Source organism: Megalopta genalis, chromosome 5, assembly GCF_051020955.1.
Source record: "Megalopta genalis isolate 19385.01 chromosome 5, iyMegGena1_principal, whole genome shotgun sequence".
NCBI lineage: Eukaryota > Metazoa > Arthropoda > Insecta > Hymenoptera > Halictidae > Megalopta > Megalopta genalis.
Window position 1 is genome coordinate 30,785,328 of NC_135017.1, and position 25,445 is coordinate 30,810,772.

General features: G+C 34.9%; 1 protein-coding gene across 12 annotated transcripts in view; it reads left to right on the plus strand.

The window, feature by feature from the left end:
- Positions 1-25,445, plus strand: part of LOC117223279 (uncharacterized) — a 414,979-nt gene that overhangs the window by 379,095 nt on the left and 10,439 nt on the right. For 8 of the 12 annotated variants that reach the window (XM_076522313.1, XM_076522312.1, XM_076522314.1 and 5 more), the window contains 12 exons: positions 3,634-4,705; positions 5,068-5,190; positions 5,576-5,908; positions 6,639-6,875; positions 7,304-7,469; positions 7,737-7,912; positions 8,196-8,522; positions 9,046-9,161; positions 9,230-9,356; positions 9,919-10,204; positions 14,093-14,413; positions 20,931-21,107. In XM_076522313.1, coding sequence (XP_076378428.1) covers positions 3,634-4,705; positions 5,068-5,190; positions 5,576-5,908; positions 6,639-6,875; positions 7,304-7,469; positions 7,737-7,912; positions 8,196-8,522; positions 9,046-9,161; positions 9,230-9,356; positions 9,919-10,204; positions 14,093-14,413; positions 20,931-21,107 — 3,461 coding nt within the window. The remainder of the gene's footprint in view (positions 1-3,633; positions 4,706-5,067; positions 5,191-5,575; positions 5,909-6,638; positions 6,876-7,303; positions 7,470-7,736; positions 7,913-8,195; positions 8,523-9,045; positions 9,162-9,229; positions 9,357-9,918; positions 10,205-14,092; positions 14,414-20,930; positions 21,108-25,445) is intronic. The other 4 variants (XM_076522321.1, XM_076522323.1, XM_076522317.1 and 1 more) reach the window with 3 other exon arrangements.

The window sequence follows — 25,445 nt, forward strand, 5'->3', positions numbered from 1 at the left end:
AGTGCTGTGGTAATCAGTGTATCGATGTTCGGATTGGTATTAACTGTCGGAATACCGTTAGGGCCGAATAGCAAGAACTTCGATTATTGCGAGGCGTGATAGAATCACAGTGGCGTGTGTCGATTAGCCGTTGAAAATCGGCGGCTACCGAAAGATAGAATCCGCTTCTCAATGTTCCGTCGGTCGCTCGGTGCTCGCCTTAATAATCGATGTTCTCGAATGCCGGGTAATTAAGTTAATATGTATATCCTTCGTGTATCGCTTAATTACTCTTTATTGGAACACATAGGCAAGGGTGACTATATCTACACGACGTATTACTTACGAATTTCCCACTGTGCTAGGTTTCCGCTAATATACATATGTTCTGTGCCACCTAATCTCTGCGCGTTTAATCTTATCGCTGTTGCTTCGAGAACTAAATGATATCGGAACGAAACAAAAGGAAAAGGGGAAATGGATAAATCGCTGAGGAAAATGAATATATATTGATTCAGAGTTAACTGTGATCGAGTATGAAAACACGAATTCAGAAACGTTCACTTTAATCGATCGTGACGATAATTCAAGTGGAACGGTGAACAAACATCGAAGTACACCTTGCATGACACGGGTTCTCTCTTCTCGGTGTTGGAGATCTGGCCACTCTTGAAACTAAAATAATACTTTCCGTTCTGGACGTTGTTGCGAACACAAAAGCTCAGGTCGCGTCGTTTGTGCTTCCTAACGCTTCGACTGCTAACAAATTATTATGTATCACACGCTGGTTTCGTTGCACCTCGCCATACAAATTTTTCCAGAACGTTCGCCCGTTCGTTCTTTCGTTCGTTCGTTCGTTCGTTCACGGTGCACTGTTTACGCAGTGGAAATAGCCGAACTTCTTATTAACATGTTGACTGCCACGACGGTTTATATGACGATGCACTCTCGGAATATACGAACCTTGACCTACATAAACACCGATATACGTAGATAACTTCGGGATTGTATCGAGCACATTATAATTTCCGACATTGGAAAATTAATCACAGATGTGATCGCTTATTTGTCATTTCCTATCACGTAGCACGCTCAAAATGTTCCCATCGAGTGCAATATATTCTCCCCAAATGTACTTCAGCTTCTAAACAAGAATGGACAATTTGGAGAAAGGATTATTCAAGCCTTCCGGCTCATTTTTATAGTTGCCGATTGTCAACAACTTTAAAAACGAGGCGCAAAGCTCGAATAATGTATGTCCTCCTTCCAAATTATCCATTTTCGTTTCCAAATTGAGAGTCAATTGAGGGAGAATTTACTGCAGTCTAATTGCTGGTATCTGATCAAAGTAGTCTCAACAAGATCACGCCTGCGTCAAGTTATAAACATAGTAGAATTTTCAATAATAAGCAAGAAAAGATTGTTCGAAATCATCGAATAACAACGATAAAAATGTACGGAAATTCTTTCCCTATTTTATTTGATCCTGTTAACCATTCAGCTGTCGTGGGTGAACTGAGAAACTTTATACAAATTTTCATTTTCATATGTGATTTTACTAAAATTAGAATTAATGAAAAATTTCCTTCGTCAATTGAAAGCTTGCTCATTGTAAAAAGAAAAGAAAATTGCTGTCAGACCTCGTTGAATTATATGTTCTCGGGTGTTTTAAAGAAAGACCCGCAGTCTAGTGAAAAATGAGTAAACCAAATGAGTTCAAGGGTTTTCTATCTCCAATCCATTACAATTATTAACCCTTTGCGCTCCAATGTCGAGTCAAATTGACTTTTGCATTAATAGTTTATTTTCGTGATTCGCATTATATTCCTGAATAATGCCGCAATTACGCGGTACGTAGAACCACTATAATATTTCTAGTTCTAGTTAGGTTGCAAAGTTGCATACGGAAGTATGCTTGGATTGCGTTATAGCAAATTCTGAAATAAAAGAAAGAAAATACTTTGGAACGCAAAGGGTTAAGGAAAGAAAGGAGTGCTTATATACCTCCTGCATCTTGCAGTTAGTGCAGACAATTTTCATTTTACATAAGAATCCGCAATTTAGTGACAGGTGTCGTAACATTCTTGGTGTCTGGATTGTGTCTGTTGATAACGTAAACAATAACAAAACAAGCGTTGCACATAAATGACGAATCCAAAGTAAAATGAAGCCGAATGAAACGGAGAAATGAAATAAAGGTGTGCACGTGAAACGTCATGACGTACGTAGCATAGGATACCAGAACTGAGTTCAATAGTTACATGTAATCTTCCATTACCATAAGACTTCGTTTCGTCGCCATATCGAAGAATTTGTCGTCAGTCAACACGTTAAAACGGTTCACTTTTTTCCGCCGGACGCATCATTCGACTTCGCTAAAATGTTTCGCGCTCACCTTGAGATATTCGCGCCAACGAGTTGCATAGAACGTTGAAGCCATAAATGCCAACTAGAGTAAAGTTGACCGTCGCGGCATGGCGTGGTGAATCTTACTCGTGCTTCTGCAACTTAGGTTGGGGCGTCAAGGACGCTCAAGGTTCCCCTCTCGGTGAACAGTGCTCGTAATTATCAAGTACAGTATCTCTGCTCGCTTACTTTCTTCTCTTCGGCCGTCGAACTTTCGATCGCTTCGCCTAATTCTTTGTGTTTCGTTTTACGATACAAAGGACAGGGCCGCTAGTACGCACTCTCAACGCTGCTCGGCTTTGTACCATATAAGTGACGTGAGAGACAAAGAGTTTGTTACCAGTTGAGCCCTGCTCACCGCCAGAAGGAGTCATTTGCCGTGGTACATCGTAAATAGGGAAAGTACAGTAACATCTCTAAACTTGTATGTAACAACGTAGCGACAGGTTTGGGAGATCCACGTCGAATCGCTATACCGAGCGTGTTCTTGCGGGAACACTGCGCAGGAGAAGCATCGGTCTTTCTTTATGAAGCTGAGAGTACCATACATGAAATTGTCCATGTCGAACAAAAGGATTCGCTGGATTTGAGCTGGCTCGAATCGGAGATTATGCTATGAACCTCGTACATTTCCACCGGAAAATCACTTCACGCTTTTGATTCGTATGCATTTTAGCAAAAAAAATATTAGCTTGTAACACCGGTGATAGTAAAATGTGAAAAGAATTGAAAATTTCAACGTGTCTTTGCGACAAGATTGTGTTTTCATGGTCAGTTTTGATCGGGAAAGATTTCGGTTAATGGGGATCGAACGAAAGATACAAGAATTCGACACTTGTACAAGGTTGGCGGTGTTGCTGTGCATCGGATAGAACGGATATAGCGTGCTTGTAAAATCAATTAGAAGATTCGAAGCATTGCAAATGCGTGTCAAGTGGCCCGACGCTAAGTGCCTCAACTTTTAATTAATTTCGGTGTTACACTTTCTTACGAGATTGTGGCAAAAGGTCAGCAGGTTCTAAACGAACTGGCATCGATTGCAACGATCGTTTCTCGTCATCTCGTGGTACCGGTACCAGAAGGCGTTGTATCATCGGTTTGTCCCGCGAACGAAGCATTCGATTTACAATCACGCTATGTCTTTTTCACCTCGAATAAATAGTTACTGGTTAGTGTTTAGTCTAAACTGAAAAGTGTTTAATAGTAACTGGAAAATACATGTGTTGTTTTGTTTCTTGTCCATGATAGGGACAATGACTTAACGCCTATCGAGGGTGGTCAGCTTTCCAACAACAAAGTGTGCTCAGGACACTCTAGTAACCGTTGTGCAAATAATAGTAATAATAATAATGGTAACAATAAGAATAACGTGGGTGGCCCGCTGATGCCCGTGACACATCTGAACGGTCAAGTGAGTGGTATCAGTAGCCGGGGGTTGGCGGGTACATCGTCGCACAGTGCCGCGACTTCGTCGAACTCGATAGTATTTAACGCGGCTGAGTCTTGTAACAACCCCCTGCCGTCGTTAAGTACCAGTAACTCGTTCAACCACTTTTTGGAGAAAATGGACTTGGAATTCGAGCTATTCCGCAGTTCCCCATGGGACTTGGATAGCAGCAGCGGGTGGGCAGATAGGCCCGAATCGAGAGCGAGCGGGCCACCAAACTCACGACCATCTTCCCAGCCAGCCCCGACATCTCCGAGTCCCCAAGGAACGTTCTCCTCTAATTCGGCGGTGGCGCCTCACTGCAGTCCCCTACGCGCGTTCAGCCCGACCTCAGGCAACGCGGCTCACACCTTCAGTAATTCGTTCCCCTTCAGTCCGCTTCAGGAATCACAGACGTCCTCCTTGACGAACAGCGCAGCTAGTAGCGTTAGCGCCAACGGGGCCGCCGGATTGACGCCGAAGAGACAGGATGAAGGGAAAACCGGATGCTCGACGACCAATCAATCCGCCATGGAGGCAGCCAACGCGAGAAACAACGCGACCTCCGTGGCCGGGACCGCCACGGCCGGCGGCCAGTCTAGTGCCGCATCCGCGACTATCGAAACTCAGAACAGTGTTGTGACCACCGGGTCCGGTAGACTAAGAAACTTGTTGACCAAGGGGGCTAGTGGTAGTGAAGACAGTCAGGACAATACGAATAACGATTCCAACAGCCGAAACAAGCACCCGATATTGTCGGTCCTGTTGGACCAACAAGACGAGGACGATTTCCATCCGGAGCATAATAATAAAGTGCGCACGAGTCCTAGCAACGTTCCGAAACCGAGCATGGAACATTCGAAATCTACGCTTGGAAATAATATGCTGTTACAGGTAAACAGACCGATCTTTGCAAGATCTAGCGATGGTATCGGGCCGGTACCCTAACTGATCTTGCAATTTGACGTTTCTCTTTTCGATTTTTCAACTTTTCCAACGATCGATCGAAACGCGATCCTTCCTGTCGGTTGTCTTTGGCTCGGTTAGCATTTATCACCGAAATGGTTCTCTTTTCTGTAGCACCGTCGGTGCTCGGGATACTCTGGTCACGCATCCAGCAATTGGACGGAAGGAGAACGTTTCGGTTGTTGTTGTTCGTTTCTTTTTTTCGTTCAATAGCATTGTGATCGTATATTACGCCGCCCAAGACTGTTGTAATGTATTCTAATCGGTTTTCCATACCTAATCTTTTAAAGTTATTGAAAACTGACGACGAAGACGAAGAATCTTCTCATCACGCCGGTGTGAAGAAGAAAAACGAACTTCTGCATAAACTCCTGAATGATCAGGACGACGAGAGGAAAGTGCAGGAGCAGCAGGTATTTGTTCGTTCGATCATGAGAGTTCGTTAAACGTTTCGACATTGAAGTATCAATGATTGAAAGTTACAGCCCTTTTTCAAAAGAAGACACCCGCAGCATGCTCGTTATGATCAGACTGTGGATATTTATGTAAAATTGTCTAAATGAATTGTAAGAAACATAGGGCGGACAAGAATGTCCTTCCTATTTTAATCATTGTAATAAGTTGGAAGTAATGTGACACTATCCTTAAATTATTCTAATGCTTCTAATCTCATTTTTGTCGAAAATGCATTAAATCCACGCTCGAATTATTATGGCTAGGAGCGTATTTCAGATGTGTCCTTTTGAAAAATGGTCTATAGCATTAACGAGATACAATAAATGTATGGTTGTCGAATAGTGTAAACCACAAACTCGGGAGGAAGATAAGCTCTTGCATAGTCTTGGATTTCGGAACACCACGCCATCCCCGTCTCAGTCAGGCGACAACGTCAGACTCGGTGGTTCGAGTCAGGTCGGACAAAAGAGACCAGGTGATGACGGTGATTTAAACATAGCTGTGAAACGACCCATGGACGGTTCGCACCAAGTATCATCCTCTGGTACACCTACGAATGCGACGAGCAAGTTATGGGAGAAAAACAAGATGTTAGCCAGGTTGCTAGCACAGCAACCTCCACAAGCAACCACCATCCCACCTATACCTGCGTCTGTGATATCGGCAACGCCACAGGTATTAACCGAAAGTTTAATTATTTTGTTTCAGCTGTCTAAACGCTGTGAATCGCAACCGTTAGGAGAAGTCATATTTCCTTCTCATATTTATATATTATATTAATTATATTTTACTAATTTTAATAAAAATATATGAAATATATATATATAGATATACGGGGTGTCTAATTTGAGGTAATTATAATCGGTCTCAAAAAATGTGTCAAATACATCCTATAGTGGCGGCAAATTTTTGCTGAGTGGACTGGTTTGCTGAGTTTGTCGTTTCCTGTGTAACAATGACACGGATTCGCACTAAAAAAGATAAACTTTAAGCAGCATTGAATGACCTTGAAAGACCAAAGTATTTAGGTCAGTGAATTGACCTTGAAATACACTATCTGCTTACATAAAAATAAATATACAGTTCTATTAAAAAAAAAAAAGGAAACAAGGGAATCATGGAAGTACGTACACTCAAAAAAAAATTTCGACCATTATAGGATGTCCCGCTCGAAACTGGGTGAGATTCATTTTAAACATTTTTTGAAACGAATTATAGTTTAGGAGATAATTGAGTACTGGGGGTCCATGAGCACTCCACGTTTTATTTCAGAAGTTCGCGTGGAAATTGAAATTGACTGATCGATACACATGTTACTAGATGTAATGTAATGTGATCTATAGCGTTATAAATAACGCAATACACATATATATATGCGTAAACGTCCTATTTGTTTGTTATATAGGATAAACTGGTCCGTATAAAACAGCAACCACCGCAGCCGACACAGCCTCAACCTCAACAACAACAACAAGCGCAACAGCAACAACAGCAACCATGGACTGGTGGCAGCATGCAGTCGGTTGGTGGTAACAACACAATTACGACAACCGCAACATCCGCGCGGACTCCTCTCCAAAGCCAGTCAAGACAACTACCTCGTCCAACAACCAATACCTACCTCAATCATATGCTAAGTCAGGTAGTAATTGTCTTATCTTAACATCAATCATCACTTAACAACGATTATGGAATTAAACAAATTTGTTTACATAGTTTTGCAGACGTAATAAAACGATGCAACTTTCGTTTTAACATGGTTGTATTAGGCAGAAGTTATACTACTTGCGTGCAAAATCTCATAGTCTTTGGATTTTACGGGTTGACAAACCTTCCTTGTCAGTGGATAAGTTGGAAACAGCCCTCCTTGTATTCTTAAAAAGATCATATAAAGATAAGATAGTGGTTTTATGATTTCAAGATATCATAATATGTCATTAACTTGTAATTAAAGATTCAGCGTTAACGTACATGAAAATCACTTGGTGACTTGTTTATGTGACAATTTACAAATGTAATTTTACTGGAACTTTCACGAATCTAAATTAACAAATTCTGATTCGATTACAGCAACAAAGACCTCAAATAGGTCAGATGGATTCGGAATTTACAGGCAGCGGAGAGCATCATCAAACAAATACTGATCCGAGTGGTTGGGATAACCAGTCGTCAGATCCTGACCTTTCCGATATTTTGGATCAAGTTATTGAGTTCGTGCCGGATGAAGCTATTACAGGTATACAGTATACTTTGAGCATAAATCGATCAATCATACATGTTTTTTTTTTCATTTTAAATCCAATGCCCAACAATCATGTTACTGAAATATAATTCTCTACTTTCATTTTCACGGTACAAATCTTCAGAGTTTTCATAGTACAACACAATCTGTTAAATCTTTCTTAAATGATACATTAATATTACTCTATCATAATTAGCGCAAAATATTATACATGGCAGCAGAAGTAGCATTTTCATGGCCATAATCACTTTTATTCGTTAGATTCGTCTGCGATAGCAAATCTCCTAGATGTAATCGAAACACCACAAAACAACGTATTGAATGAAAAAATGGCGATTAGCGCGATTCAGAAGTCGTTGATGTTATGTGAGACTGCCGTAAATCCAACGTCTTCCACCATAACAATTCCTGGCACGCCTCCAGCTTACTCAACTGCGGTAAGTTTTTTATTGCTTATACATTTACAAAATGTTCACATACGTGTTACAAATGCTCATCAATTTTGTATCATTAGTCGCGTTGGTACTTGTAACTCATTTATTCTTGTATGTGTGTACCTAACTTTTCATAGTCTTCCTTTATAGAAATTACAATTTATTGTTTGAGATATCATCAAATTTAAATGATCCTAATGAGGTGGATAACTATTATGCTGCACAGTAGGATACGTTATATCTCTCCTTTTAAGAAACGGGATATTTATGATTAATATAATTTCAGTTAACTACACCAGTAACGACGAGCCATAGTTATCAACCTCCGCCTATGTATCAGCAGCAAACTAGGATGAGGAACACCACGCAGCTAGTCAGGCAAAACACCGCTCAATTTACACAACAACAGCAATTACAACTGCATCAGCAACGGGCAAAAATAATGCAACAACAGCAACAACAGCAGCAATTAAAACAGAGGTTGTTGCAGCAACAGCAGCAGCAACAGTTACTTATTCCTTCCAACGCTACAGCTACGGACCAAATTACAACCGGCATTCAGAACATTGATAATCTTCTAAATAATACTGTTGCGCCAAACGTATCGTTACAGGTAATTATAATTATGTTATATTTAGTCATATAAATTTTTTAATGCTTATGGTTTACTTTTAATGACCACTTATAAAATCGTTAAAATTTTCTAAACATGAAGATAAGAGATATATTATATTGTTCTATGAGCAATTCATTTTCCACTTACAATGTTTAATAATGATTATTTTCTACTAGAATTCCAAACTTGATTTCATATCCGTTTCAAATATGCACACAAATATTATTGAGTGTCAGTGCAAAATTTCAACAAATAACATTTCTCATTTGATCCTGATGACTCTTTAATAGACTGTGGATCTTCATGCAAAATAAAAATGTGTTGCTTCGATTCAATTAAATCTGATTTTAATCCTTTTCACAAGTTAAAAATGGTATCTTAAGATTATTTAATCATTAAAACTTTTGCCCTGCTTTAAACTGTATTTACTTACTTTTGGTATGAATACGTGAAATCCGCAGTCTGCTCATTAAATATTTAAAATGTGCTTACATGATGTTAATAAATTATCTGTTTTCAGCGATCGAGTGTTCCAGATTCGCAAGTTTCTCCAGGTTATGGGGGATCCGTCCAAATGCCTTCCTCCGGTCATCGACTCGCACATTCGTACTCCCATCCGTCTACGTTACCACAACAGTAAGCAGCCTGAACTAGTGCTATTAATCGCCACATTGGTTACGTAACCGAAGCACTTTTATTTCTAGCCCCATTGTAAACAATAATTTCAACAGTGGGCAACAAGTGTCCGCTGCAGCACGACTCTCGCCGCATTCTCCTGCTGGTATTCTGTCATTCTCCCATCCGCAGCCGTTGTCACCACGTGTGACGCAAGTACGTTTTAAGAGTCGTTTAATTATACAAAGTGTCCCAGATGCCTGTGTCACGTAGCTTCAATTCTTATTTTGAAGGTTTATTTTCGTTTAAATAAATCTGAACAGCGCACGTGTAGCTCTTACAATAATTTTAATTTCTTTCTAACACTTTGACGACCACATTAAATTAATTTGATATCATACAGACCTTGTGTTACGCGTTCAGTGTGTTGTGTGTATTGATATTTTTGAAGATAACACCCCCAACATCCTTACATGTTTTATTTATACGACACTCGTTACAGTATACAGAACTCAATCGAACAGAATCGGAATTATTTCAATCTATCTCTGAGCAATACATGCTTTATATTTTCTAAAACGTTTATGAATTTAGTATAAACAGCGATGCTCTGAGATTCATAACAAATATTCACATTTACAACACTAACGACGTAGCACTCTTCATCGTATTAATATTTACAGCCGTCAAAGTGTTAATGCCACGAACATCGTTTAAATTACATTTATCTAGAGAGACGAGAATGCTTAATTTTTTTACGTTTTTTTTTTATCATAAGGGCAACTATGGTAATACCCCGAGACTGTTCAACGTTAATCAGGTGAGAACGCAGCAACAACCTACCACGCAGCAGCAGTTGCAGCAACAACAGAGATCGATGTCTTCGCCAGGAACTCCAGCATCCGCTCGGCAGTCTCCATTTCCGGCGGAGACCTTTCCCCCACCTACTTCTCCCACAGCTAGCCAATTTCCCCCTGGTCCTAATCCTGGTGCACCAAATCCTTCTGCCCAATACCGGTTACAAAGGACGACGTCCACACCTTCGGCTACGACTCAGTTGCCAGGTAGGTTAATATTGTATTTACAATTCTAATAACAATTCTAGAATAATGTATTGTGGGGGATGTTGTGAATTATACGTAAGGTGTCCATAAAGTTCTGAAATGTTTGAAGCATCAGAAAGCTGTATGGAATTTGCTCATAGACTAACGAAATGTTAACATTTTATATAGTGTTTCTTAATAATTCTCATAGCTTTTACAAATTTATAATAATTATTTAAATATGCATAAACTACTGTGAATGTACAATTATATCATTCTAAGTAAAAGTCGCCGTTTTTTATTATTAAAGTGTTATCGTTGGTTAGAAGCAATGTCTTAGTGAACTATGAAATTGAATAATCTGCAGAACACTTCATCTTACCAGCATTATTTTAGAAAAACATAAGAATTTTACGGACACTCGGTACGTCGTACCAGCGACTAACTTTATAGGATTCTACTTCAATCTGATATATTGTGATATCATTTTTTTTTTGTGAACTTATATTGTCAGTAATTGTGAATTGTATATTTAGGAAAGGATGATGTAGGTGACTCCAGTCATACAATAGTGTTGACCATTTTTTAACGTGTGATTCTGTGTATGGTTATGTATTAACAAAAACAGATTGAACTTCTTAGTATTAGATGTTTTTCAATGCGCAATTGGATCGAAATATTCGTAAACCTTTGTATTTTATATTTTATACAAAACGATTGAAAATTCGAGAATATGGTGACCGCGTTGTTATTTCGTTCATCACCTCGGTGCCACTAAAAAATATTCATAGTACATATTGGTGCGGATAACTTTAAGCGTTCACACGAATATAAAATATACGACACATAGATGCGTCGGAAAACATGTGAATTTTAAAATGTAAATGTATTTGTTTAAAGTAGGTAAGTACACAATCGATTAAAATATATATTTCTATTTTATTCGGTATTGCAAAATAGTGAAACTACATTTCTAGATTAGACGAATTATAGATGTTGTTGATCGTTTTTTATTCTTCTATTTTTGCTATGATTGTGATAAAAAAAAAACATTAATTGTGAAAATACTCAATCAATTGAATAATTTGTTAACAAATATTGCTGTTAAGAATCAGAGTGCGATATTGTGCCATACTTGCCACATTTGTCAATTTTTATTTAAGTCTATAATAAATATTGAATATATCATCGCAAGTAATAAATACTTTATCATAAACAAAACATTTTACAACTGTGTACTTTGAATTTGATTAAATAGATATATTTATCTTCTGAATCTTTAGAATTTGAGTTACTATTAAAAGGAGATTGTTTAATTATAGACGTTAAGATGACTGAAATTATGTGATATGAAACATAGTGTTACATAAAATTCAATTTACATCGTGAATAAATACGACGAATTAATAAATAAGATTCTGAATTAAGCATTCAAAATTTGATCACCAGCATTTAATGTAAAGAGCAACATAATAGTCAGTTGTAAGGACAATACTTGCTTTACTTATTGAAACATATACTATACATATTTATTAACCAATCAAGATCATTTTGTTAAGTTATGTCAAGAATTAAAGTTTATTCCAATTAAAATGATTAATGAAAACTAATCTTTTATATATCTTTAATACTTCAATTTATTATAGCTTTTCTACATTATTGAGCACGTCATTAACTTTCGGTTGTCACACTGGATTACAGATTGGCAGTTGAATTTTTAAGCAACTGATGTGCAAGAATGAATAATAATATTGAATCGGAAAAAATTTGGTCTACAGTTTGAACATCATAGAATATGTTTTGATAAAAAGAAGTTAATAAAAAAAAAATGACATAGTTTTAAGTATTCTCTTTACAAAGTAAAACCATTGGGTCATGCAAATCCATAATGACAACTGAGGGTTAAATATAATTACTTCATTAATTTATTCATATCTTCTGAATCAATAAAATGTATTTATTTTTATTTTTCAGTATTTTCTTAAAGATTTTTGTTTTGTTAGCTGTATCTTTTTTATAGATTTTAAAGTAAAAAATGTTTTCTAAAATTATTTAGTATTCTTTGATATTCTTATAAGACCTCGTCATAAGACAGACAAAAGGCTTTTGTCAGAATAACAAAACGCTCGCTAATATATCAAATTAATATCGTCGTGCATTGATTCAGTTAATACATCGAATTTCGATTTGCAACTTGGAAAACTTATGGTCTAGATGTAGTGTCATTGGTTTATGCAAAATATCAACTTTTAAATAATTTAATATTTTAAAGACTATTAAATAATATGTCTTTGGAAAATCGTAAAGTATGAAGCTGTGCAATATTTCTAACGTGTTGCTTAATAACTGATATATTTTTAAGAAATGAATAGTAACATCATGTATCCCGCGCTTTCAAACACAACCGAATATCGTAATTCATATTTTCTGTGTATCTAAATTATTTTGATTGTTTGAACACGGATATTTACAGCGTTATTTTACAATTCGCATGAGCCAATTAATTGAATATAGCAGTCAAAAGTCTCTATACTCTTTTTTGTTAGCTTGTTGGTGATAGTTCAGTTGACATCAGATGAGACTGTTTGATAGATGGCAAACCAACACATTAGGAAGAAACTCTATTTCAATTTCTTATCATAAATATGAGGATATATGTATTAAGATTTAGCACAATTTTAATATGCATGGCAACAAAGAAACATATTTAATAGCTTCTCATGAAATAATCATTACGATAGAGATTATAAAAAAAGTTTAAGCAATCTAAAATAGGTAATTTTGACTTGGCTAGCAAAACGACGATATTATATAATTTACGACACTAGGTACGAAGATTCTGTCTTACATAGTATTGTAAATAATATTTCATCTTAGTCTATAAGCACTGTTCGATGAAATTTCTCTATTACGTTGCTTCCTACGTTAAATGCGCTTTGACTTTTAAAACGCGTATTAACAATCACAATCTGCCGATCGGAAATTGTGATGTTAGTTATGTATGTACAAGATTCGAATTTAGTCGTCTGAATTTTAAAACGCACCATTAGTGGGTCAGACTACAGTAACAAGCAAATAAATTATATGATTTTCAAACAACAGTAGACAAATAAGTAAACGGTCGATTCTATATATATTATATTATGTTATATATAATAGTACACGATTTTATATATTCTTTTATTATCATATGAGCTATAAGCAAAGTTTCTTCTTATGTCCTTTGCCATTTTCATTTGGGATACCTTTTACTAACTGGTGTTCGCATAGTCAATTGGAGTACAGGATTTCGCCAAAGCGGATTGACCATAACAAAAATCCAAAAAATATCATATGCCATACTACATTATCTACGCACTGACGATTAGTTTTAAAAAATGTTTAAATTGTTTTACTAAATGAACAATATTTTATGGATATTCGTCACTGATCTTCAAATATGTATCATTTTATCAATTTTCACAAAGAGTGAAATGTGCCATAGTCAATACTTAGAAAATACAGTATAGTACATGGTGTATGGTATTTTGTATTTTTCCTATAGTACTACTTTATCGGAATCCTGTACACCAGTTGGCCATGCAAAAGAGAAGGTATTCCGGATGAAAACGATAAAATATCTTTTAAAATATTGCTATTTCTGTAGTTGATATGATAATAAAACAATATGTAACGCTGTATGTCGACCGTTTATTTTTTACTGTACTATTGTTTGGAAATCGTATAATTGATTTGCCTGTTACTGTCCTAACATCTGAACTCGATTTTATCGTATATACATTATGAATCGTGACCATTCGTACAGCTCAGAAATTGTATTGGAGCATGGGAAGATGCGAAACTAGAAGTGTTAAATGTTTAGCTAACAAGAAGCAAGAAACAAGAAGATAGACAAGCTTGATGTTGCAGGTGGGCTCGGTTCGCCCCGGCACTACGGCGGAGTGAGTAAGGAACAACCTCTTCTTTCACCTAGTCATCCACATTCGGGTTGCCCGGCAACACCGACTCACAATCAACATAATGTAACGAATACCCAACAACACTTCTCCAACCAACAACATTCTTCTATGATATACCACACGACCGCCAATACAATCAACACAGCAGACATGCAGAACAATCAGTTCTGTTACGATCGGACGTCTGTTCCACTCTATTCGTCAGGGCCTGGGGATACGCAGGACGCCAGGTCTCTACCTCCCGGTAATCCTGTCAATCACCAGTTGGGTGGTAAGTCATGTGACCATTTAATGTCATGTGACCATCACTTCGTCATCATTACACCCCCTATTCCACCCACCACCCCCATGTACGACTTGTCTGATCTAAAATACCTGTTCGTTGTATCACCAGACGATGCTAAAGGCATGAGACATTTTTTGGTACATGGAAACATCGTCATTCTATCATCAGACACCCATTGATGTATACATCCAAACCGTGTAAATATGATAATCATCATGTTTAATGCAGAGGTCCCATGCGTTCAATGTACCTATATCATTTTCATGTTGCAACACTCCTATATACATCTTACGCCTATTTTGGGGGAATTGGTGTGTGTTTATTAATTAGGCTCTATGAAATATTTCACGGTCATCACTGGATCATATTCTGGATTTCAAATTTTGCTCGTGTGCCTTATCGTGTTGCGTCGCGTTAATCGCATACTTTGTTGTTCTGTCTCTTCTTACCAACGAACCTTCATTACATATTTCTTGTTCAATTTTCATAGTAAGATATCATCACCATCGTCATTATCATCATCATCATCATCATCTGTCGAAATTACAATTTTGCAGTTATTGTTATTATCAGTCCACTATCAATGAATAGATTATCGTATTCTGCATACTCTTCTTTTAATTTTGCTGTAACGTACGGACCTTCAGCCTTGTCTTCAAATCTTACAGAACTGCTAATTTTGACTGTAAATTTAATTAACTGATATTCATACTATGACCAAAATTTGTTTACGTATCTATCTCGTTCGGCTATCATTCTCGTGCCCTTAGCGAGAAACTAACGTCAAATAGCCTACCCTCTTGGAACAGTAGTAATTACTGCATGGTATTTTTTGTTTATAGTTTCGAATTTATCTAGCGTCATAATCACACCCATGTAACATATGTACTCTTTTCGATCATTTCATAGTACGAAAGTGGCAGTGAAAATTATAATGGTAGATCGTTCCAATTATATCAATTGTTTTGGTACGATTAGAAATAGTTCTAATTAATTTTCGTAAAGTCGAAACGATATACATTCATTTTACCGCGATAAATACCTTGTGAAATCGTTGTTAATTAGTGTACATAACGTGACATTTTTTTTTGTGTAATATATTGTACCAAATTTTTAGTAAATTGTAACTGTTCAAAATAATCTTCAATTAGTATTAATTAGTAGTAATAAAAGTGAAATCACTTTTAGAATTTGAAAAGCTTTTTCAATGCAATATTTTATTTATGTTACTAAATTGAAGAGTCTGATATGTAAAAGCAGATGTATTAATTTTGTATTTTATACATACATATATCAATATCAGAAACTACATTTCTAATGAAATCGTCTAACACAATTTGAATAGTTGAACGTTACTTCTTATAAAGTGAAATGTTAAGATTTTTGTCATATGCAATCCAGAGAAACTTCTTTATTAACATATAAGCTAGTCATCATCAGCTAGCAAACATTTAAATGAAATTAACATTCATATCTATTAATCACATTTGTATGAAATTAAAGGCACGAGATTAGCACTGATCATTAAATAGAAATTAATTACAATAACTTCATGCCGTTCATCATATGTCCTCTCCCATTTTGGGTAATAATTACGAACGAAGCAACGTAGAAAACCGCGGCTATACGAAAGAAACGACACAGTGTTGTTTTATCGAATCACCGTTAGATACAAGAAACAGAACTGTACTAAACATTTAGTTCCTTTAACAAATTTTTAACAAAGAAAAGGCCTCGGGATCACAGTGTTGCCGGTACGAATCCCTTGCCCTTCCCCGTTTCGCCAATAAGTGCCCGTCGAGTGATCCTTCACTTTCCCACTTTTCCGGTCGAGACTACCTGGCCGGGCTACCGGGTGATTGTAGTTCTTTTCTACTACGCGACGCGACTTCCTAAGCGCATCACCTTACGTGGTGAATCGGTCCTGTACGGGCACCCGTTGCAGTCCCGGTGGAAAGAGTGGGAGAAGCAACAGGCCGCCCGGCGGGACACGTGTAGGCGAGACCGGAAAGGGCAAGTTGTCGAAAATTGGTGAGGCACCATTTCGTGACATTTCTGCCTCGGGTCTCTGGAACGAGTCGATTAATCCAATTCCTATGGAATTTGAATATAGTCGTAAAACTTCATCGCCATCTATGACGTACACCCATCTCACTAATTTCAGCGATACAGATACGATGTTCGAGATTGCACCCTACTTCTTTTTTTAGCAATAGAGAAATCACACTTTTCTATGATGATTGTAGACACCGATATACTTATGTAACCAGCATAGTAGATAAGTCACGTAGGAGAAACTGTCCTTTGTACCATATCTTTTTAGGTACCTTTCTTGTGACTTGTATGCGTTAAGATCACCGTACTTTTTAAGGTGGACTGGAAACGGAAGCGGGCAAATTCATTCTGACGTTCATTAACAAAAATAACCATCACACAAAAGTTTGCTATCTTGTAATCACATTGTACACACATTAGAATTACAATACACTGGTATTAATCATTTGCGTTTGGAGAACTTCGTAGAACCACTATTGAAAGGTGCTTCATTTCATCTTTATCTGACATTAATATTCTAAATATTTTCACAAAGGATAATTGTCGTATTTCAGACAAAAAATATTAAGCAATTTTCTACGTTCTTTAAATTGGGCTAATTATTAGTTGAAGCAAATTAAAGTTTTGCATATGTAATGGTTTAAGAATCATTTAGAAATTATATTCGGCCTGTACAGATGATCTTATTAATATATATTAAATATTTGATAAGTACAATATAATTTACAGTATGTGGAAACTGTGTTAAATATTCTTTGTAACAATTAGGGGAAATAAATTGCTGTAATTGCGGTTTTATCAACAATTTTAATCCTGTATTGAAATAATGACTCTTAAAGTATTTTCTTATTACCTGATTGAAGATCTTTTTTATTCACATTAGTTTAATTAACTAATTTATAATAAACTATAAAATAGAGATCTTTGTGCGATTACTGGTTTATAAAGTTACTTGTATAGAGACCATCTAGTCTGGTAACAAAACATATGGCACGCATAACAATTTAATCATTCATTATGTTAGGTAAAGGTGTTGATTTTCTATGTTTCTTTCAATTAGATAAATATTTAATATCATATTGGTTATGAATAGACTGCGGATTTTTATGCAGAGTAAAAATGTTGTGCATCCTTTGGAAGAGTCACGAACTGCATAAACATTTATTTCCGTTTTGAGTCATTTTAATGAGTTATAAATAATATAATCAGATTATTAAATGTGTTTAATATAGTGTCAGTGTTTTATGTTTAGTCTATTCATTTTTGTTATAAACGCATAAAATCCACGCTCTAGTTATGATTTTCCAATAAATCGGTATGAGTGAAACATAATTGTTTCCTTTATCTGACGATTAATTAGATAATAAACATTACAATTAAAGATAACAATACACGGAAGGAGAAACAATTGGCAAGAATTGCACGTATCAGTAATTTGCCCATTTCCGGTTCGGAACATGTACGCACCGTTTAGTGACTATCTCCGGCACTTCCGGAACACATAAATTAGCGTCACTATCACTTGCACCATATGTGAAGCCTGTGTTGAAACTAATAATACGTATTGCTGCCTCGATATCGTAAGACTGAATTTTTTGTATTGATGTAATTAATCATGATTTAGCAGTGGCAGTATATTTAACAGTGTCAAGAAATAACTGCATTACACGATCGTTATCGTTTAATCACAATGTCATCCGTAGAACTTAAATAGTCGTACAATCATATACAGTCGTATATACAACATATAAATAGAGTGCCTTGCCTAACGTGAGTATATTAAATATCTCTCTTATCGTTGATGACATACAATATAAAGAAACGTTAGAAAAAAAGAAACTAACATTATGATCAGCAAACAATTTTATATTCTAAATAGATGTATAAACAGTTATTGCTCTCTTTTTAAATAGTCCAAAGCATATTAAATTTTTCTCTGTGACTTTCTCCTACTGTTAAAAATAATAGAGACATTTAAGATAATTTTGTCACCTTTACTTACTTTATTATTTGTATAGATATAAAAATTGCAGAATGGAAAGGTAATTATAATTCACGAACATGTGACCTCCAAATTACTTCTTCCTGAGGCATTTTTATATCTACACAAATAAAAAAATAATTGTGAGTGACAGAGTTAGGTGAGCCACTCTGTATGCATTTCTTTAATTCACTTACTATCAATAACTCTATTCGTCGATTTACCGGTGAATAAAGTATAACCGAAAGTCGAAAGTAAATATTTATTTTAATTCATTTGTAAGTAACATCATATTTTACTATTTAATGGAGATATTATTTAAAAGAATATAGATTTTCGATTATTATATCATGAACTGTTTAGGAAATGTAAAATACAATTTACATCGACTTGTACAATTCGGTAATATCCCATCGTCTCCTCGCATTTATTTTCAGTCTATGTTTAATTACGTTATGCTTGTTGTCTCACATAATTTCTTTGTGTTTTTTATGTTGTATCCCACTATTAATTCCCTGTCATTGTTCTCCAACCTTACGAACTATATTTTTTTATGTTTGCGAGAAAATCAGGGATATTTTGTGATTGGAGCATGATCGACGGAAATATTCACTTGTATTCAGTACCCATTGAATTTTTATAATAATAATAATTTGCGGGTATTAAATAAGACAATGTTTTTGGCCATAAAGAATGTTATACATATCAATGCGGAATTTAAAGCTTACATTGACAAATGTTATACAATTTTTAGATGCAAGATCTTAGTATTCGTTTAAAGAAAATGTAGCTTGAATCTGATCAAATATTTTCACGCTATAACAATAAATTGTAAATTGACCTGTTTTCATCATTTTACAAAATTAGTATTTTCCTTTACATTTTTTAATATTTTGGATTATTATTTAAACTAATAATTTGAATATAGTGAGATCAATAAGAAATTAATTATATTGACAGACTTAAAAGCATTGTATAGAATCCGTTCTTAAAATATTCTATTAAAAAACTTACATTTAAGAAATTACTTATTTTTTAGTTGTACTACAATTTTATCGATGATAATACCAAGATTGGTTATATGTGGAATATTAAACAATACGTAAAACATAGAGTCACATTAATCATTCTCCAATTTCCACGTGAATATTTGTAATCGCATAAATACGATTAAGCTAATTTCTTGTGAATCCACGATTTTCAAAACCATCTTGTCGTCAAACAAGGAGAAAGCAAAGGGTTACTAACAACGGCGAACTTTCATGTACAGTTCATCGAGCTTTTGTGACTAATCATTGTCAGTAAAATACAATATTATTAAGCATCGCCAAAACGCAATTCGATGTTTCTCTGAACTCCCGGTTTTTTTATGTAATTTTGCTACTACGTATCCACATGAGAGCAAAATCCTACAGATTGTACATTCTTCCCCTATATTTTTGTTATTCTCATCAAGCTTATTTTTCTTATCTATTCGATGACTTACAGTAGAAACTGAATTTTGATCTCTTGTTGCATAAAGTTCCACGTTATAAAACGATATTTATTCATATCGTTTGCACTCCTACAGTTTGAGTACAATGTGACGAAATAAATTCACATTCTGAGGAGTTGCTCATTTTATAATGTTTCATACAGTAAAATGTCTAATGCAAATAATAAGAATTAATATATGCATATTATGCATAGTATATGTACAGTAAATATCTAATGGAAGAAAAGAATTATATTTTTAAAGTTACCTGCTAAAATACTTAATTCCACGAACATCTGCAGTTGCAAGATGTCACATAGATCTCAGATATAACATATGTAACTAAGATATAACTCAAGAAGAATCTACATACGAAAGCAATAGTGATCCACCAGAGAGAGTACACGTCTCTTGAATAAAATTGCAATCTGTATTTGGATATTCTACTTAGAATCCTGCTGGTACTTTATTACCAGGGAAGAGTGTGTGCTCTCGAGTAGAGAAGTATTGTTCAGTAGTATGGATATATCAGAAAGTGTCTCTCAAGTCGATGCACGTAGCACAAGCTTACATTGTGTTTCCAGCGAATGATTTCAGGCTTCGTCTTACACTAGCATTTTATTTGTTGTTCTTCTTTTTTTTTTATTCGTTTCACCTCTTTGTCTATCTCTCATTCTCCTGGCCAAGAATCTGATCGTGCTTGAATATCATAGAGATCCCCGGATGGGCCAAGCATCGGTACCGTTTTGTCACGAGATACGTTGTGTTACGAACTATGTTAATGCAATATTGTAAATACCGCATTTTGTAATAAAACATTCATCCTGTACCTTTGACTAACTTTACGTTACGGCTTGCACATTAAGATACGATCCGCAGATAACAACGAGCAATCTGATATTTATCGTTGATCTGATCGCGTACGCGATGATCATCGTGGCCGCGTGATCGGTGGATGGTAGAGTAATGAAGCACGTCTTGTTTTGTCACAGGAAACGCAAGCAGCACCTCAGAGTTCGTCAGGCAAGAATTGAGAGCGATCGTTGGTGCACGGACGCAACAACAGCAACAGCAGAGGGTACCGAACAACCTACAGAACAACCTACCTGGCCAAGTTTCTCAGGATGATCTTGATGCACTTGGTCTCAACTTCGAAATGGGTTCTCCAGGTACGTCCATTGGAATAAACGGTTCCCCACAGGCTTCTTTTGTTTATACACAATGTGACAGATTAGGCAGTTCGAAGATTTAGAGATATAGAGATGAGGAAACTATAATAATGACTCCTATAGTGTTTGTAGCTCGGAAATCTCCATGCTTGACACTGGATTCTTGTCAAATATTCTTCAATGTTTTCCGCATGGTAACATTTATGCATTGAATTGCACTGTAAATAACTATGCTGCAATATACATATACTTTGAAGAGTGTTCATGGCACTGAGAATCCAGCTAATAGAAATAGAGCATACATAGTATTCTTTTTGTTTCAGTCTTAAGTCCATTCTGAGACATTAGAGTACTTACAATTTTTTGAAAACATTCTATATCGCTAACAGGAATGTAAAAGACATCAAAATATTTGAAGCTTGTCAACGAGGTTCTTTGAACAAAGTTGAGTCGAAATAATATCTAGTAGATTAAGTTTCACATGATCTCATTTTCATGAATGTTTTACAAGAAAACTATAAATTTACACTTCCATGTTTGGGTATCTTATTTCCCTATTTTTCTTAGCAACTCGACAGTTTGAGAGCATGATTTTGAGATGTTTTTAGAAGTGCGGGGAGTACATATTACAAAAATTACAAGAGCTGTGCATTATGGGAGCCACTACAGTGTTTCTATTCAAGGGAGATTGAGAACCATGATGAAAACACATGGTTCATCTCCTCGCAAAACAGTAAGCTGCTATTGCAGAATACATATTTTTCATGCGAGAGTTGTTTTTAGAGATAAATGATCTTGGAAATGTATCAAATGTATACATATATACATGTACTATGTTCTCGTAAAACCTATTGACTATTTATAATCCCTTATTTGAGACGATATAGTAAAGATATTAGATGTAGAACAGATGATATAGTAAATGATATTGAACAACAGTTTTATTGAAAATCTCTAAAGTGATAAAACAATAACATTTGTTTTCATTTATATTTTCATTCTTGTTAAACTTTTATTTATTCACTGTATTTGAAATTAAGTCCTTAAGATCGTTGTCTCAATAACTAAATCGGCAACGAAAATGTATATTCTACAATTCTCACTTACTTTTGCTCTTTGAAAGAACACGTATCATAATAAAATTGGAATGTACATATTATAATTTGAAAGTACATATCATAATACAATTGGAAACTGTTTATTTTGCTCTATTCAATTTTTATCATCAAATGGTGTTCCTTAAACTACTTAATTGGCATATTTTTCAGATAATCTTTGGATACAATTTTGTACTTGTCGACCATCTTCATTCGCTTCTTAATGCTAACACGATTTCATATTTTATTTCGTTGTATTGTTAGATGAAGTTTTTTTGTCCGTTATTTGCGAACGATAATAACTGAAGTTCTGCATATTGCACACATACATGAAATCCTGGGAACTGTGAAAAAGTATTACAGGGATTCCGCAAAAGTTACGCAAAATTCAAACTTCTTTTAGCATGAAATTATATTGTGTAACAAACTTCAAGTATTGCTTACTGGACTTGTTTTTACAAATCATAAGAAAGATATTCGTCACACAATTTGATGGAGTAGAAAATTTTCTTCCTGTAAAATTATTCTGAAATTTCATTATAGAAACTTGAAGTTTGTTACCTCATACTCAACTTTAAAACGAACACTCAATATTATGCTTATGTATATCATATACAACTCACTGCAAGAATACATAAATTATCCTTCTGCTTGTAACAATATGAAATTATCAAAGTTTCTCATTTACATTTTATCTGTGAACAATAGACAGTCAAGTGTACAAAATTGAACAATGAATGAATTCTATCGGAATGGTTTTAATGTCAGAAATATTGTTAGTAGTCAATTACGCCTATATAAAGCATACTACGTTTGATGACTATTATTAATCATCTATAGAATTTTCAAACTTTTATCGATATTTCTTTTATATTCATAAAAATACGATAGTGAAGTCTCTTAGGTGAGTACCTTTTTGCATATACGAGTCAATGATATGAAAATTCTATACGATGCTACTATTATTCATTCTTTTATTTTGACTATCGTGTAATATAATATTCTCTCTCTATAGTCACACTGCTTGAGACATAATTATAGAGAGCAATGACACTAATTATGTGTGCATTGCATCAAATTATTGATGTTTTGTCTTCTTCCACAAAAAATTTTATTAGAAATAATTAATTTCATATTGAAGGTATCTCGACTAAAATAGATCATTCAAATGTTTCCTTCAATTGCTGCGACAAAAAAGGATTTTATATGTTCAAAATTTTTGCAGTATTGAAAAAAATATTCTCTATTTTAAAGAACGAATTTTATTATTAAATTTAAGTACCTAGTGAATATTCAACTACAAAGTTAGGTGCAATAAAATTGGACAACTACACACATATTTTCCTAATTTTTGTATGCAATAGTCAAGAAAAAATTGTGGCACATGTTACTCAACATAACTTGTTTATTCACGATTTTCTCTCTCATGAGTAGACTGCGGATTAACAGCATTTCATAATGTTAATATACTACTTGCGACTTATTAAAATTATTAAACAAAGAATAAAATGTCTAAGTTACTCCTGTCTTTTGCAACTGATGATTTACATAACGATCCGCAGTGTACATATGAGTATTCAACAATTTATTGACATGAACGTGATCGTTCATTATTGACTTTAAAAGATGATTCAATAAATACTGATCATTTAGTAAAGTTTATTGAGTAAACAATGGATATAGCTAGCATCAATATTTTATTTATACGGAAGTTAGCATGGAGGAATATCTCATTTAACAATAAACCTATCAATAAAAGTGACTGATATGTGTTGTCTTATAAAAATTATAGCATCGAATTTATCTAGATTTTGCACAGTTTTTATTATAATATAAACTCGAATAAGGGTTGTACCATTTCCGACGAATACGTCTTTGTATTCTCAATAGTTGTAAACAAAATCTTTATTCCAGTCATTTGATTAGAAGTGGTGGATTTAGTGTTAATGACTCACGTTCACAGGTGTTTGTCAAAATATGTCAGACATATTATGTTGTTTTTGGCAATTCGAATGGATCCCATAGGCATTTCGGAAATTTGAAAACATCGGAAAATTACTTTTGTTTCCTTCAAACTGAAAGGAAGACGTTTACTTTCAGTTCATTAGACATGTGTTAACAATACTTTTCTGTAGCATGGAATTTTTGAAAATAACACTTTTGCAATGCTATTAATAGAAACACGAAATAGAATGAAATGAACATTTTGTAATATTATTTTTTCTCCATGCTAATTTGAAATATGCATCATTTTTATTCCATAACATAATCAGTCCCGAAAGAATCTCTTTCATTCATAAGTATGTAATCTTTTAGTGATAAACTTCATTGAAAATTAATCTTCATCTATATATCTTCAATCTGTTTTATAAATTCTGATTGGGGTTTAATACATTATACATTTTTTATCGATGGATTCAAAGTTGAGATGAGTAGGTATTAGGATTTTAACCAATTGAAACACGTTCAATTCTTTTCGGAGTTCCTTAATTCTCAAGCAACTCTCTTAATTTCTAAGCTAAAAATTCTCTTTGCTCTCTGGGCATAGAAACTCGCTTTAAATTATCATTATTAACCCTTCTCACTTGAGCGACGACTCTGAGGCTCAAAGATTGCTATATTGTTTTTCTAAATAATTGTAACAATATTAGATTCGTTTATATTTTTAAAAACTGTTAAAATTACAAGCATTGTACTTGCCAATAGGCTCAATTCCATGTGAATAAATCGTACTAAATCATATAAAATGGAAATACTGTAAATCAGAGAACATTTTTTTTTTATTTCGAATTAAAATAGCTTCGACTGCAAAGGGTTAAACTCCCCTTAGGAGTTTTAGGATTATTACCGATAATTCTTTACAAAGGGACACTCTCTCTGATTTTGATAAAATTTGTATACGTTGTAGAATTTGTCATTTTGAACAACTTTTACCCTTTACAAAAAATGTCGCTTTGCATTAGTTTCTGAGATACTCGCGAAAAAACAGGACCTTGCGTTGATGTAACCTATATTCGTAATTTACGGTGCATCTTAAAAACCTTTCTCGTAAACTATACATTTTTAAACATCCGTCTACACTATCGGAGTCACAGCGAGCAATAGTGGGTAGGACCGCAAATATGCATTAGTAGAATATCAGTGTTGGTCAGAAATGACTCTGGCACAGGTGGCCGTGCTTCAGTAGTCGAAGAGTGAATCAGTTGTAAGAAACAAAAGTAAAACCTAGATTCCTCTAGTG